Below are 12,165 nucleotides of genomic sequence, written 5' to 3' on the forward strand. Positions count from 1 at the left end.
GCTGGAAAGTCACTTTACTTCTTCGTAATGACTCAATCTTAACTAGCAATATGTCAGTTCCTCTAAGTACACTTGTATTTACTATGGCCAAATCCTAAAGTCCTTCACCAGGCAAAGAGCCCATTTGGACGATTGGTGGTTTTGACTGAGTGAAGACAGAGCAAAAGCTGAGGAACCTCAGGAATTGGCCCTGTGTAAATACTCTGGAGAGCACAGTGCGCTCACACAGATGCCTTTCACTGAGTTTGAGTACCTCCCACGTAATTCTCTGCATGACACGAGGCCTCTTCCACTGCCAGTGGGCGAATTCGTGAGGTGGTGGCTCAGGTCTCACTTGCGCCTTCCCTAGGGCCTGGCCTTGCAGGAGGCAAGGAGGACGTGTGAGCAGGTGCCTCGGGCTGCATCCCACCGCCAGGAGCCCAGTGGGACCACTGCTCCAGCACACGTGGGGGTTTGTGCCATGGAGAGACCTAGCGAAGCTATCACCGTAACCCATAACAGTTCCTAAAACAGATATGTGCTTATTGCTTTTGTCCGTACGTGCTGCATTCACCATTATGGATTACAGACAGAAGTACTGTACAGCTCGGACGGACAGACAGTTACATTCAGGACCAACCAACGGCTTTTTCACAAGGGGAAGGAACAAAACGCAGCGGGCTCGCATGGTTATGGTCTTCCTCCAGCGTGCACCTCCGCTCCCGAGTCCTGTGCCTCCGCACGCCCCAAGACCTGTTGCATGCAGATAGCTACACGCCCCGGCAGGTGCTCCGAAATAGGTCAGGAAACGCTTATTGACAGAGTTATTTACAACTGAGTTTTACAGTAGAAACGGATAACAACATAAAAGATTACCATCACAGTTATCACAGGACAGGTTGTGACTTGCTACTGGCGTGTAACAAATCACAGTCACGACAGGAGGCACAAATTAAAATAGTGCTTGGTTAAAGTGCTTGATTGTTACACTCTGCTATCCTACTCCAGCATTGCAACAACAACAACAAAAAGTCAACGTAAAGTGCTTTTCCCCCCCAGTATTAAAAACCAAAGACAAATTATTTCCTACACAATTTGACAGAACTTTATTGAAACAATAATATTTTAAAAACCTAGGCTGGTGGCTGCTAGTTCTGTTCACTTAAAATGGTCAAATCTTTTTTTTTTTTTTAATCTTTTTTTATTTTTTTCTTCTTTCACTTAAAAATGAATGGATGCTATTAAAACATCAGGCCTGGTCCTGCTGTCTCTGGCAGCCTCCCTGAGCTGCCGGATGCACCGACATGGAAGGAGATGCTCCCACCCAACCTCCTCACGAGAGAGAGCACAACCAGGCCCGGGGCGGGTAGCTAAAGAATCCCTCTTTTTGCATATTTATGTAACGCTTGCATATCTTTCACCGCACCACGTGGGCGCGAAAAGCTTCAGACCAACTGGTTCCTCTCCTACGCCAAGGGCGAGACTTCAGCTGATGCCTGAAGTCAGGGCGCGGGCGGGAAGGGTAGGACCGAGGAGCCAGCCAGGCCTGGACCAAACCTCAGGGCCAGCTTCTGTGCTCGGCCATCCCTGTAGGGCCAGGAGCTGCCATGGTGCAGCCGGGAGCCCGGAGAGGAGCTGAGCTCCCCTTCCAGCCCCACGCTCCCTGGCTGTGGGAAGGGGGCTGTGATGCCGCCGGAGATCCCTGCTTCTGCATGGCTCCTTCACACCCTCCCAGCATGGGCTGTGCGTGCCCCGAGGGCCACGTGCTGGCCCAAGGGCAGCTTTCAATTTTAGCAGAGGGTAAGTGCGAGTTTCACTACGTCCTAAGGGGTGTTTGGAATTAGATACAAGTGGTGCAACTCACCCTGCTGATGTTTCAAAAGAAAAAGTCAGGTCCTACAGGATATAGTATTGTTAAACACACATAGAGCATTTTAATAACTGGTTTCTCTAGACCGCTATTTGTTTTAAATGGTTTTCACTTGGATTTTTCTAATAATGCAAGTGTTCCCTGTTACCTTTAGACATAATATCCATCAGAGAAAGCTGTAGATGAGGAACAGCTGCCCTGAAGCAGAGAGCATTGTGTTTTAGATAGCTTTATACCAACCCCAGCAAATTATTCCAGAGTTCAAATCTGGCTGCCTTGGCATCCTTTATGGAACTAACGCAAATCAGGTGTTAATATTTCCAAAAGGAGCTCTAGCGTTCAAGGGGAATGGATGGATATTTGGTCACATTGGCTTCACTGGACAACATGAAAGGAGATCAATGTGTGATCATGATTTGCAATCCTTATTTTTGACTGATGTGGGCAATGTCTTTAGAGTTGTTTCAGAGAAGGACATTTTCACAAACCCACACTGGACCTCCCCTCAGACTTTTAGAAACAGATGGCTTGTTTCAGCCAAGTTCATGCCATGCAGAAGCTCTTTTTTTTTTTTTTTTTTTGTGTTGACTGTAAGGACATTCCTTTAAACTTTCAGTAAGTTCTTTTGGAGCCTGTTCAGATGCTTTGATCATGTGTGTTAGCATGTCCTCCACTGCCTGGTAATACATGGACTTCTGGGGAAATGTGATTTTCTAGTCTGACAGTCTCCTGATTGCCCTGGGTTCTTCCAGTGATACCTTCCATAGAGTAAATGCAGTTTTGTCCTATTAGCTTAGGGGAGGTGGGTAAAGCAGCAGCTTCTAGATGGTTCTTCTCTGTTCTATAAACATTGTCCTTTTGCTTTAGATAACCAATGTTTGTTACATTGTATTTAGGACTCACATTTCCAGGAGGACTTGAATCATAAAGCAGCTGACCTTCATCATCAGTGTCAGCATCTATGTATTTGTGAATACCGGCATCATGGAAGTTGAAAGCTATGGGTGTCTGTGTCTCTGGTGACTTTGGAGGTGTTCTTGCACTTGCAGTTGTGTAGATGGAGGTTTCTGGGCTCATGAGAGATCTGTCAGAGAGTAAGGAAGTATCTGTGACAGTGGCAGCAGCAGCTCCCCTGCTCTTGAGAGTGTCTGGATATATTCTCAGGACATTTGATGCTGGTACTAATGTGCTGGTGTCCTCCTCCATGAAGTTGACTTTCAGAGATCTTAGTTTTAAAGGGTTACTGGCCTTTATGGAGCTTTTTGGACTTTCTATGAAAAAAGCAGAACGGTGGCTGCCTTCAGAGCTTGGGTTTATTTCTGCAAATCTGGCACTGCTCCCTTCCGCTCTGCTCTGCTCCTGAATCACATTAATGCCACCTTTGCAGGGAAGAGTAGCAAGCGGGCTGTGGGAAAATCTCCCAGAGTCAGGGAACTCTGCAGCACAACTTATGAAGCTGTCAATACTGGACATGCTCCTCATGTCAATTATCCCATCGGCGCGAGTTGTCAGCAAGGGCACCATAGGGCCTGGAAGGGTCTCCATTTCTAGCTCTTCCTTTTGCTTTCCAGGTTGACTTGACTCTTTAGTGTTAAGGTTTGGCTGTGACTGAGTCTTTGCCATTTTGTTATACATGTCTTCTAGCTGTTGGACATTCAGGTGTTGGGGGCTTGAAGATGACCTAGCTTTTTCTGGAGATCCTTGTTCCTTAGTTTCAAAAGATTTACTAGAGCTAGTTTCAGAGAGCGTTCTCTTGGTCCATTTCCATTTGTTGGGAGATAAATGATTGTCCTGAACTTTATCCTTTTTGGCTATGCTTTCTCCATTCTTTTCAACCACAATGTCCATAAGTTCTATACTACGGGCAAATGCATCTTTCATGTTCATGGAGACGATACTACCATTCCTTTTTGCCCTTTCAAGAGCTTCTCTGCGCTTAATGGCTTTCTCTTGCCTCTTCTGCTCTTTGTAGAACTCAGAGAAATTATTGACAATAATTGGGATAGGAAGAGCAATCACCAGCACTCCAGCAATGCAGCACAGTCCTCCTACTATTTTACCTAAAAGTGTTTTGGGGTAGATGTCTCCATAGCCTACTGTTGTCATGGTGATTGTTGCCCACCAGAAAGAAGCTGGGATGCTCTTGAATTTTGTATCATCCTCATCCTTTTCTGCAAAAAACACTAAGCTGGAAAAGATCATAATGCCCATAGCCAAAAACAAGATGAGTAAGCCAAGTTCATTGTAACTTCTCCTCAGTGTAAACCCCAAGGACTGTAAACCCGTTGAGTGCCGGGCAAGCTTTAGAATCCGGAGTATCCTCATAATCCGAAATATTTGGACCACTCGTCGTACATTTTGGAACTGAAGTACACTTTTATTGGATTCTGTGAGGAAGATAGTGACATAGTATGGTAGGATAGCTAGCAAATCAATAGCATTCAGTGGGCCTTTGAAAAACTTCCATTTCTTAGGCGAGGATAGGAACCGCAGGAGGTATTCCATTGTAAACCATGCAATGCACACTGCTTCCACATGGGCAAGTTGAGGATTGTCTGTGGTCTGCCCAAATTCATCCATGCCTTGTAGTTCAGGAAGTGTGTTAAGGGACAAGGCAATTGTAGATAGTACAATAAACATGATGGAAATGATTGCCAAAATCTGGAAAGGAAAGAGAAGACAGTGAGTTTGGCTCAGAATGTATTACATGATCTACCATCACATTTCACATCTGCCATCACATTAATACACCTGGCTGTACTTCCATTTAGGCATTTCTAGACTAATTCAGTTCTTAGTACATGGAAATGCATCCTGAAGTGATTCTATTTTGGAAACTGCTTTGAGTTATATCAGATGCATAGAGCCGATAAAACATCTACTTTGACTCCTGTGCATTTATCTCATTCATTTTCAATGTGTTCCAAGTAGCTAGGATGCCAGAAGGACTGTGAAGCAGTTCACAGCGGGACCTTTTGATTAACTACTAATTAGGTGCCCAACAAAGCCCATCTGGACAACCATCTCTGAAATATAAGCAAGAGGGAATGTAATTGTGAATGCAAGATTCAATAACAGTAAGGTCCTCCATTTAATGCATGGCTATGTCTATAATTTTTGCATGCCTATGGCTTATTATAGTGATGTGTGTACATTTTTACTACACATAAATGTACAAGTAATATATTCTTTTTGAATGATTCATCTCTAATTTGAAACTTAATAGTTGTGAAAGACACAAAAAATTTTCTGAGTCTTTCTAAAACATTTTGAGATGTGAGCTATTCTGTGCACGACCAAATGGCCATCCCAGCTCCTCACCACAAAGAGGGAAAAGCGCAAACCCAGCCAGGTGAAGGGAACAACAGTGAGACAGCTGAGGCAGGGCAGGTCCAGCCACTGGAGAGCTCAGCCCCCAGTAGAAACCAGATCTTGAGATAAAGAGTGCAAATAAATGAGAAGGGTTTGCAGTGAGCAGCCTCTCTGAAAAAATCACATACATCTGCTCAGCTCCTGGGCCATTGACTTTATGCAGAACAGGAAAGCACGAAATGCGAGATTAGCATGTTTGCAGTGTTCAGATGCTGTAGGCAGGCCATCCTTCCATATCTGTTTTAATTCTGTACTTTCCAGTTTCCCTAATTATGTTTTCTTTTAAAGTCATTTGAGGGAGGTTTTAGAGCTGACAGACAATTTGAGGAATTTTTTTTTTCTACTAGTGGGTTCTTTCTCTAGCTTGTTAATTGGGTAGGAATACATCTAGTTTCTTAGGTTACTGTCAAAATACAGAAATGATTTCAAAACACACGTATATGTGACTAATGTTTTATGTATTCATGGCAGTGTAAGCTGGTTCCTTATGCTTGCTTTTCTTCTACTTGAGATAGAAAAGAATCATAAAATTAATTGCAACAAATGTGAGTGATGACTAAATACACAATATGAAGCAATGAATTATAAGATGTATGACAGGAGTTCTGCATCACGAGTTGCAAATCTGACATGTTCTGTGCCCATGTCCTTCCTTGCCCATATAACTAGATCATAGCTTTCCTCACAGCAATGTCTCTCAGCCAGCTTCACAACACCAGAATATCCACAATAACAACCTGGGGCACTGCAGAAAGAAATTCTTGCAGGATTTCTCTTCAGACAAATCCAACACAGATATTCAAATTGTCAGGAGCTATCAGACTGTTGAGTGGACAGTCCCTGCAGTGGTACAAGCCTCGCTACTGTAGGAGAAACACGCAGATGCAATATGGATTGGGAACACCTTGGTTGTCTCTGGAAGAGCCTCAACTCTTCGCTGAAGCTGAAAGACAGAAGTGTTCTGCAAAGGTTGGAAGCTTTACTTGAATTAAATTCAGCTTGAATTAAATTCAGCTACTGTTTTCGGAGAAAAGTCAGCTCACACACCTTCAAAAAATCCAAATTTAACATAAGATTTTCAATTTTGACTTTTTGACAATTGTTTTCCAAAAGTGTTTTAAAATCTACTTGCAGGTTGAAAAAACCCTTCCGAATCAATGTAATAAAAAACATCTACATTTGAATCACTGAAAATGTAACTTGGATTTCTACATGACACTGCAGACCTAGTAATTTAATCTGAAGAATGAAATCTGACTAGAAACAAACATTAGTTCCATTAAACAGCCTGTTTTCATTGTTTAAATTGGATTAAATGGAAAAAGTGAATGGTGTAAATGGCCTGCCCTGTGCAATGTTGAGAATTTTAGAATATCATCACTTTCAGTTACTTAATTTTTACTAGGAGAAATGCTGGGAAGCTTCCCTTTCTTTTTTAAAACAGATTGTTTATATGAAGGTTTGGTGTTAGAAGTATAAAAATGTATTCACTGAAGACAATCTACTGATAGGAAACAAATAACTTCAAAATGAATCTCTACATTTCAGTTAATTGAGTGCTAGAAAGAGGTCAGCAGAAATACAATCTGGCTTATGAGCAATCAGAAGAAGCAACCATTTAAGCTTACTCATGGATTCTGCTTTTATTTAGCTGAAAGAGAAGGTGAAAAATAAGGCAAAACTAATAGAGATATTTTGATATGGGACTTTCTGCTGAAGTGGGGAGAAATTCAGACAGCTATTTCTGCAGATTAATTTGAAAGATCATCTCCTAAAGACCAGAAAATTTCCCCAGAAGCAGGGAGACTCATTTGCTTTCCTAGAAGGCTCTTTCAGTGTTTTTGCTCTATTTCTTTGTTTACAATTTGTGATTTCTGAAGGTGTTTGGGATGTTTTCAACAGCAGTTTCCAATTTCTTGCTGGGCTTTATCTCTGCCCGCTATGCACAGAGGGGCTTATTTGTAGACTTAGACATACCTAGTGTGTTTTATCTCCTTCGCTTTCAGTGTAAATATTAACACTCCATCTTTATTCAGGGGATGCCATCCAGAAGCAGTAATTGGTGTCAAACCTCATTTCCTTTGATATACTTTCCTGCTTTGAAGATCAAGGCAATGCCAGATGAACATAAATTTGAAAACTGGGAGATCTAAGAGTAAAATTTGTTTTTAGTCTAGCAGATCTAGCCACGGAGCGAAGCAATAAACAGACAGAGACATTTATCATTTCTCCGGCAAGTTGCAGCGAGATGTCACCTGTGTGCCTAAGATACAGATTTTCCCCTTTGTTGATCTGCTGCAATCATATATCTTTAGAAGGCTGACAGGCTAAGAAAAACTTCCAAATGTGGGTTGACTGTCCTCAAGTATTCAGAGCACTTTTCAGTTGGAAAGTACCAAAACAACATGGGATAAATTTCTCCAGAAGGTGTTTAGAAGATCCTTCTTAAAGCATGTCTTGTGGCATGCACCACCCAAAAACCCACCTGAGGAGCAGCTGTCTGCAGCAAAGCAGATCCAGTTGCTGTTGCTGCTGGGCATTAGCAGTGCATTCAATGGCACAACACTCTATGCCAATATATTTACAATCTTGGATTTCAGATTACAGACATCACCATTTGTCTAATACGACTTCCTATCAGAGCCATACTGATTCTCTGGCACGGTAGCTTTTGTATTTTCCACTGACAGTAATGAGACACAGAAGGTGGAAGGAAAGACACACTACCAAGAGTGTTTATCATAGAATCATAGAATCCTCATGGTTGGAAAGACCAGTAAGATCACCTAGTTCAACTATCAACTCATGACTACTCCAGACCCAAAACCACCATGCCCACTAAACCAGGTCACTCAGTGCAATATCACCACCTTGTTGGGCAGCCTGTTCCAACACCTCATCCTCTAGGGATGCTCAGTGTGGTGGGCAGCCTTTCCATGCAATTCCCACCATTCCTTCCTTCCATTGCTCTTCCAGGTTCACTTTTGAGCCATGTGCTTCTGGTGCAATGTTCCGAGGACCATTTCTTCTGACAGATGGCATTAAATAAGCCGTGTAAGTTCCCTTTCTCCATTTCTGCATTTGCTCTTACATTCCACCTGTGGCACACCATAAATTGTGCATTTCCCCATCAGGTACTTTACTCAGTGGCTTGCAGAGGGTGTTGGACTGGCTCCTAAAGACAGCACTGCCTTGCAGTGCACGACTCAGTATGTATAGGCAGGATTCCAGAAAATACTTCTCCACCAAATCGACTGTTCCACAAAGACTTTTACTGAGTGAATCTGGATTGCTGGTATGATTCCTCTGTGGAAACTGAATAACCCAAGGGCAGGCAGGGCAAGCTTTTGAATGAATTTAAAGCACTTTCCTGGAAGTGATTAGCATGATTGTACATACAGGCTGGTTATTACACATGCAAATGAGACGTGCAAGCTGATTATGTGAGTAAGTAGCAGAATTTGGTGGGCAGCAATACCGCACATGCTATCCTGCAGGTGGGGTAAGCTACAGGCAGTGCAAGGTCTGGTAATATGTATTGTTGATTATCTGTTCTTTGCACTGCTAAAAACCCTAACTAAGGTCAAAGTATAAGACTGGAGATTCTCAAAGCCATTCAAATTAATGAGAATAGGCTGTCCAAATCCCGTAGATGGCTCTAAAATCCCAGTGTAAGCATCTGAGCTCTATCTGCTCATGGCAACATGCCCTATACTTTTTCTGCCTTCATCCTCAGTAATGAAGCTGATATAGCAAGAAGAAGGGGTGGTGTGTGGGAGAGAGTAGGAGGGTGTTTGAATATAGATAGATTCAATATTCTTGGAAATACGATGAGGAAATTGTTATGTAATCAAGAAGTTCAATAATGGTTTAGTCTAATGCACTTTTTTAGCTCCATCAGGACATACAGAATAAACTTGGCAACAGGACCAGGTTTCATTCATATGCTCCATTTACTAAGGGATTTTTCCTGCAGCTTTTCCATTTCCCCAAGCAAACAATATACTTGGAGTCAGACTGCCCAGCTCCTTCCTGCTGTGCCGATGCCAGCCCATGTCTCCCCAGCCCCTGAGAAACAGAGCACAGTGTATTTTGAGTGATATCCCACAGAAACAGATGGAGAGTTCCTTAATCTCCTCCCCACTTTGTGGAGCACAGAGAAACGTCACCTGCTCCCCGAAGGTATTTACTGATGGGGACACGCCTTGGGAAACACCTCTTCACTAGAAAATGCCTACTTATCCTGAAACTTTGCAGAAAATTGTCACTTCTGATGCCATGATTCTGACCATCGGGCTTGCAGGATATTTTTTTCTGGAAAGCACTGAGGCCATAAAGAACAGTAACGCTTCTTGGATTGTGACAAGTGGATGAGGATAAAGAGGCAAGGAAGATACATAGAACCTTCACTCTGTTTTCGTTGTGCGTGCGTAGAAGGATGTTAAGATGCAAATTAAGACCTTGAATCTGCACAAACCCCCAATCAAATCTGTAAGTCCCACTGATTTGTGGGGAATAGAAACCTATGCCTACGAGTTGTACCTGATCTGGCACTCTCCATGCCACTTCTGCATCTTGAGACCCATTTGCACCACAAACTCTGTCCTCTGGAGTGGTAGGACCCTGCACCATCAGCCCACACCCCTGCAGTGCCCCCTGTCACTGTGTGCACAGACTGGGAGAGTTCAAATGCCTCTGCTCTTCTGTAAGCATTACTGCACAGTATAAAATCTATAAAACTAAAATCATTTGTATTTTGTTTTGTACTGCCTGAGATCTTAATTTTGTCATTGCCTGGCGGAGCCCAGATTAAATACTAGTTAATTACTGGATTTCAGTTATAGCTGTAGTAATTTTATCTATTGGGAGACTAAGACTACTTGGCCTAAAAGGGGATGCAATAATTCTGCTGATTATATGCCAGTGCTTCACTTACCTACAGGCATCCAGAGCTGCTGCAACTGCTGCTGACTAAGCTGAAGTGGGCAGAGAAGTAGCCTTCAGGCATGACTGCCTGTAAATTCCTTAATGCTGCTAAGAACATGTTTAGTTGTCAGAGAGCTATCAAGCCCCATTAAATGATAAATGGTGTCAGTCTTTCTTCTGAGCAAAGCCCAGATGCAAATGGTGTGCAGGAGAAGAAAATGATGAATGAAAATACTGAAAAGGCAAACTTCAAAGGCATACACTGCCTTCAGACATCAGTACAGTAAAAGTGCTTGAGAAAGGATGATAGAGGAGCATCTGTCCTATTTCTGCTGCTGGGGAAAGTTAGAAAATAAAACAAATACACAGAAGCTCAAATTTCCCCCTTTTTTTTCCCCAGGCTTTTAGGTCCCTGAAAAGCAACTAAAGAGCAGACTGTAGCAAAAACCTCATGCACAATGCACAGAGCATCCCACCTGCTCTTAAACCTTCTACAGGAAACCAGGAAACCATGCTCGGAAACCATTCCTGTAGAGGAAACTCATCATTTTCCCAGGGCACTTTTATTCAGAACAGTAGTTTGTTTAATTCTCTTTTCTCATCACCCATACTTTATTTTCTAATTCTATCCTTCTGATTTTATTTCCCTTTGCTTCACACATCCAGGTCACCTTCTTTCCTATCCCTTCTTTTTTTATTCTCCCTATCCAAATGCCTTCTGTGTTCCTAAGACTGACATTGCAGACTGCTAGTCCTGAAAACGTAATTCCATTTCAATAAGAAGTGTTATGTTATGTCATAGTGTCCTGCATTGGTGACCAGCACTTGTCTCAGTGTTATAGCAGCTTTTTATTTCAATGGGTTTTGCTGGCATTATGGCGAGGCATTAGATGTTATCATAGAATCATTAAGGTTGGAAAAGATTACTAGGATCATCTGTTCCAACCACGAAACCATCACCACCATCCCACTAACTAACCATGTCACTCAGTGCCATATCGACCAGAGTCAGAGACTAGACCTCCTCCCAAATACAACCATCCCTGAAGATTTGTGCTCCCCTAGCAGGTACTTCTCTCACTCCTGCTTTCTCTCTTGTATTCAGTAACCAATGATTTGAATGCAGAAAAACAAAAGAAAGCCAGTGCCTTAGCCCTCAGCACCACTGAATGCCTGGGAACTGCTCCTTAAGGTCCTTTTGTGATTCAGCTCTGCATCAGGAAGAGACAACGCTCATGAATAACTAACTCCCAGTGTCCCAAGAATCTGCTCAGCCTCAGTCACTGTCTTGAGGGGCTGCTGAGCTGAAAGTGTTGGGGTTCACTGGTGCAGATGTGGGAGGTTTTATTTAATGGTTAGATTGAATCGGGAATATGCCAAGAAATAGCATGAAATCAACTAAATGTAATTAAGAAAAACTATTAGCTTGATTGCTAAACCAGCCTTCCTCTCATGAATATGCATGAAAATAATTGATATTAATTCTTTTTGAATCTAAGGCACATTAGTCCTGCATATTACAGCGTGGAATCTTTTTGAAGACTAAGCCAGTTCCACTGCCACTTCCTCACCGAAAGGTATAATTAGTTTTGCTGCAGGGAGATACACCTCATCATTGATACCATACTGGGTTGTCACATAGCAAGGAAATTAGAAGCATGCTCCATGTTTTGTCTGCAAAAAATGGTGACCTGCTCAACAATTTTTCCAGAAATGCATTAGGAGAAGCATAAATCTGTTGCAAGCATCAGCTGTGCTAATGACATGAACAGAAAGGGAAGCCTTCAGAAGCAGTGAATCCCTACAGATAGAGAGTGGAAACGTCCTCAACCCACTGAGAATGTTTGACACTAACACAGGGTGGAGGTACTGCTGCTTGGGGACTGGCTGTCATTGGTCAGCAGGTGGTTTGTTCATTACTTCCTTTGTATATTCTTTTTCTTGCTATTTTTTCTCTTCTTCCCTTCCCTTCCCTTCCCTTCCCTTCCCTTCCCTTCCCTTCCCTTCCCTTCCCTTCC

General features: G+C 42.7%; 1 protein-coding gene across 1 annotated transcript in view; it reads right to left on the reverse strand.

The window, feature by feature from the left end:
* KCNB1 (potassium voltage-gated channel subfamily B member 1) overlaps window positions 2,375-12,165 on the reverse strand; it is a 110,963-nt gene continuing 101,172 nt past the window's right edge. Inside the window, exon 5 of the mRNA XM_021417086.1 lies at window positions 2,375-4,510. Coding sequence (XP_021272761.1) covers window positions 2,486-4,510 — 2,025 coding nt within the window. The 3' untranslated portion in view covers window positions 2,375-2,485. The remainder of the gene's footprint in view (window positions 4,511-12,165) is intronic.

The sequence above is a fragment of the Numida meleagris genome, chromosome 19 (genome assembly GCF_002078875.1).
Source record: "Numida meleagris isolate 19003 breed g44 Domestic line chromosome 19, NumMel1.0, whole genome shotgun sequence".
NCBI classification, from domain to species: Eukaryota; Metazoa; Chordata; class Aves; order Galliformes; family Numididae; genus Numida; species Numida meleagris.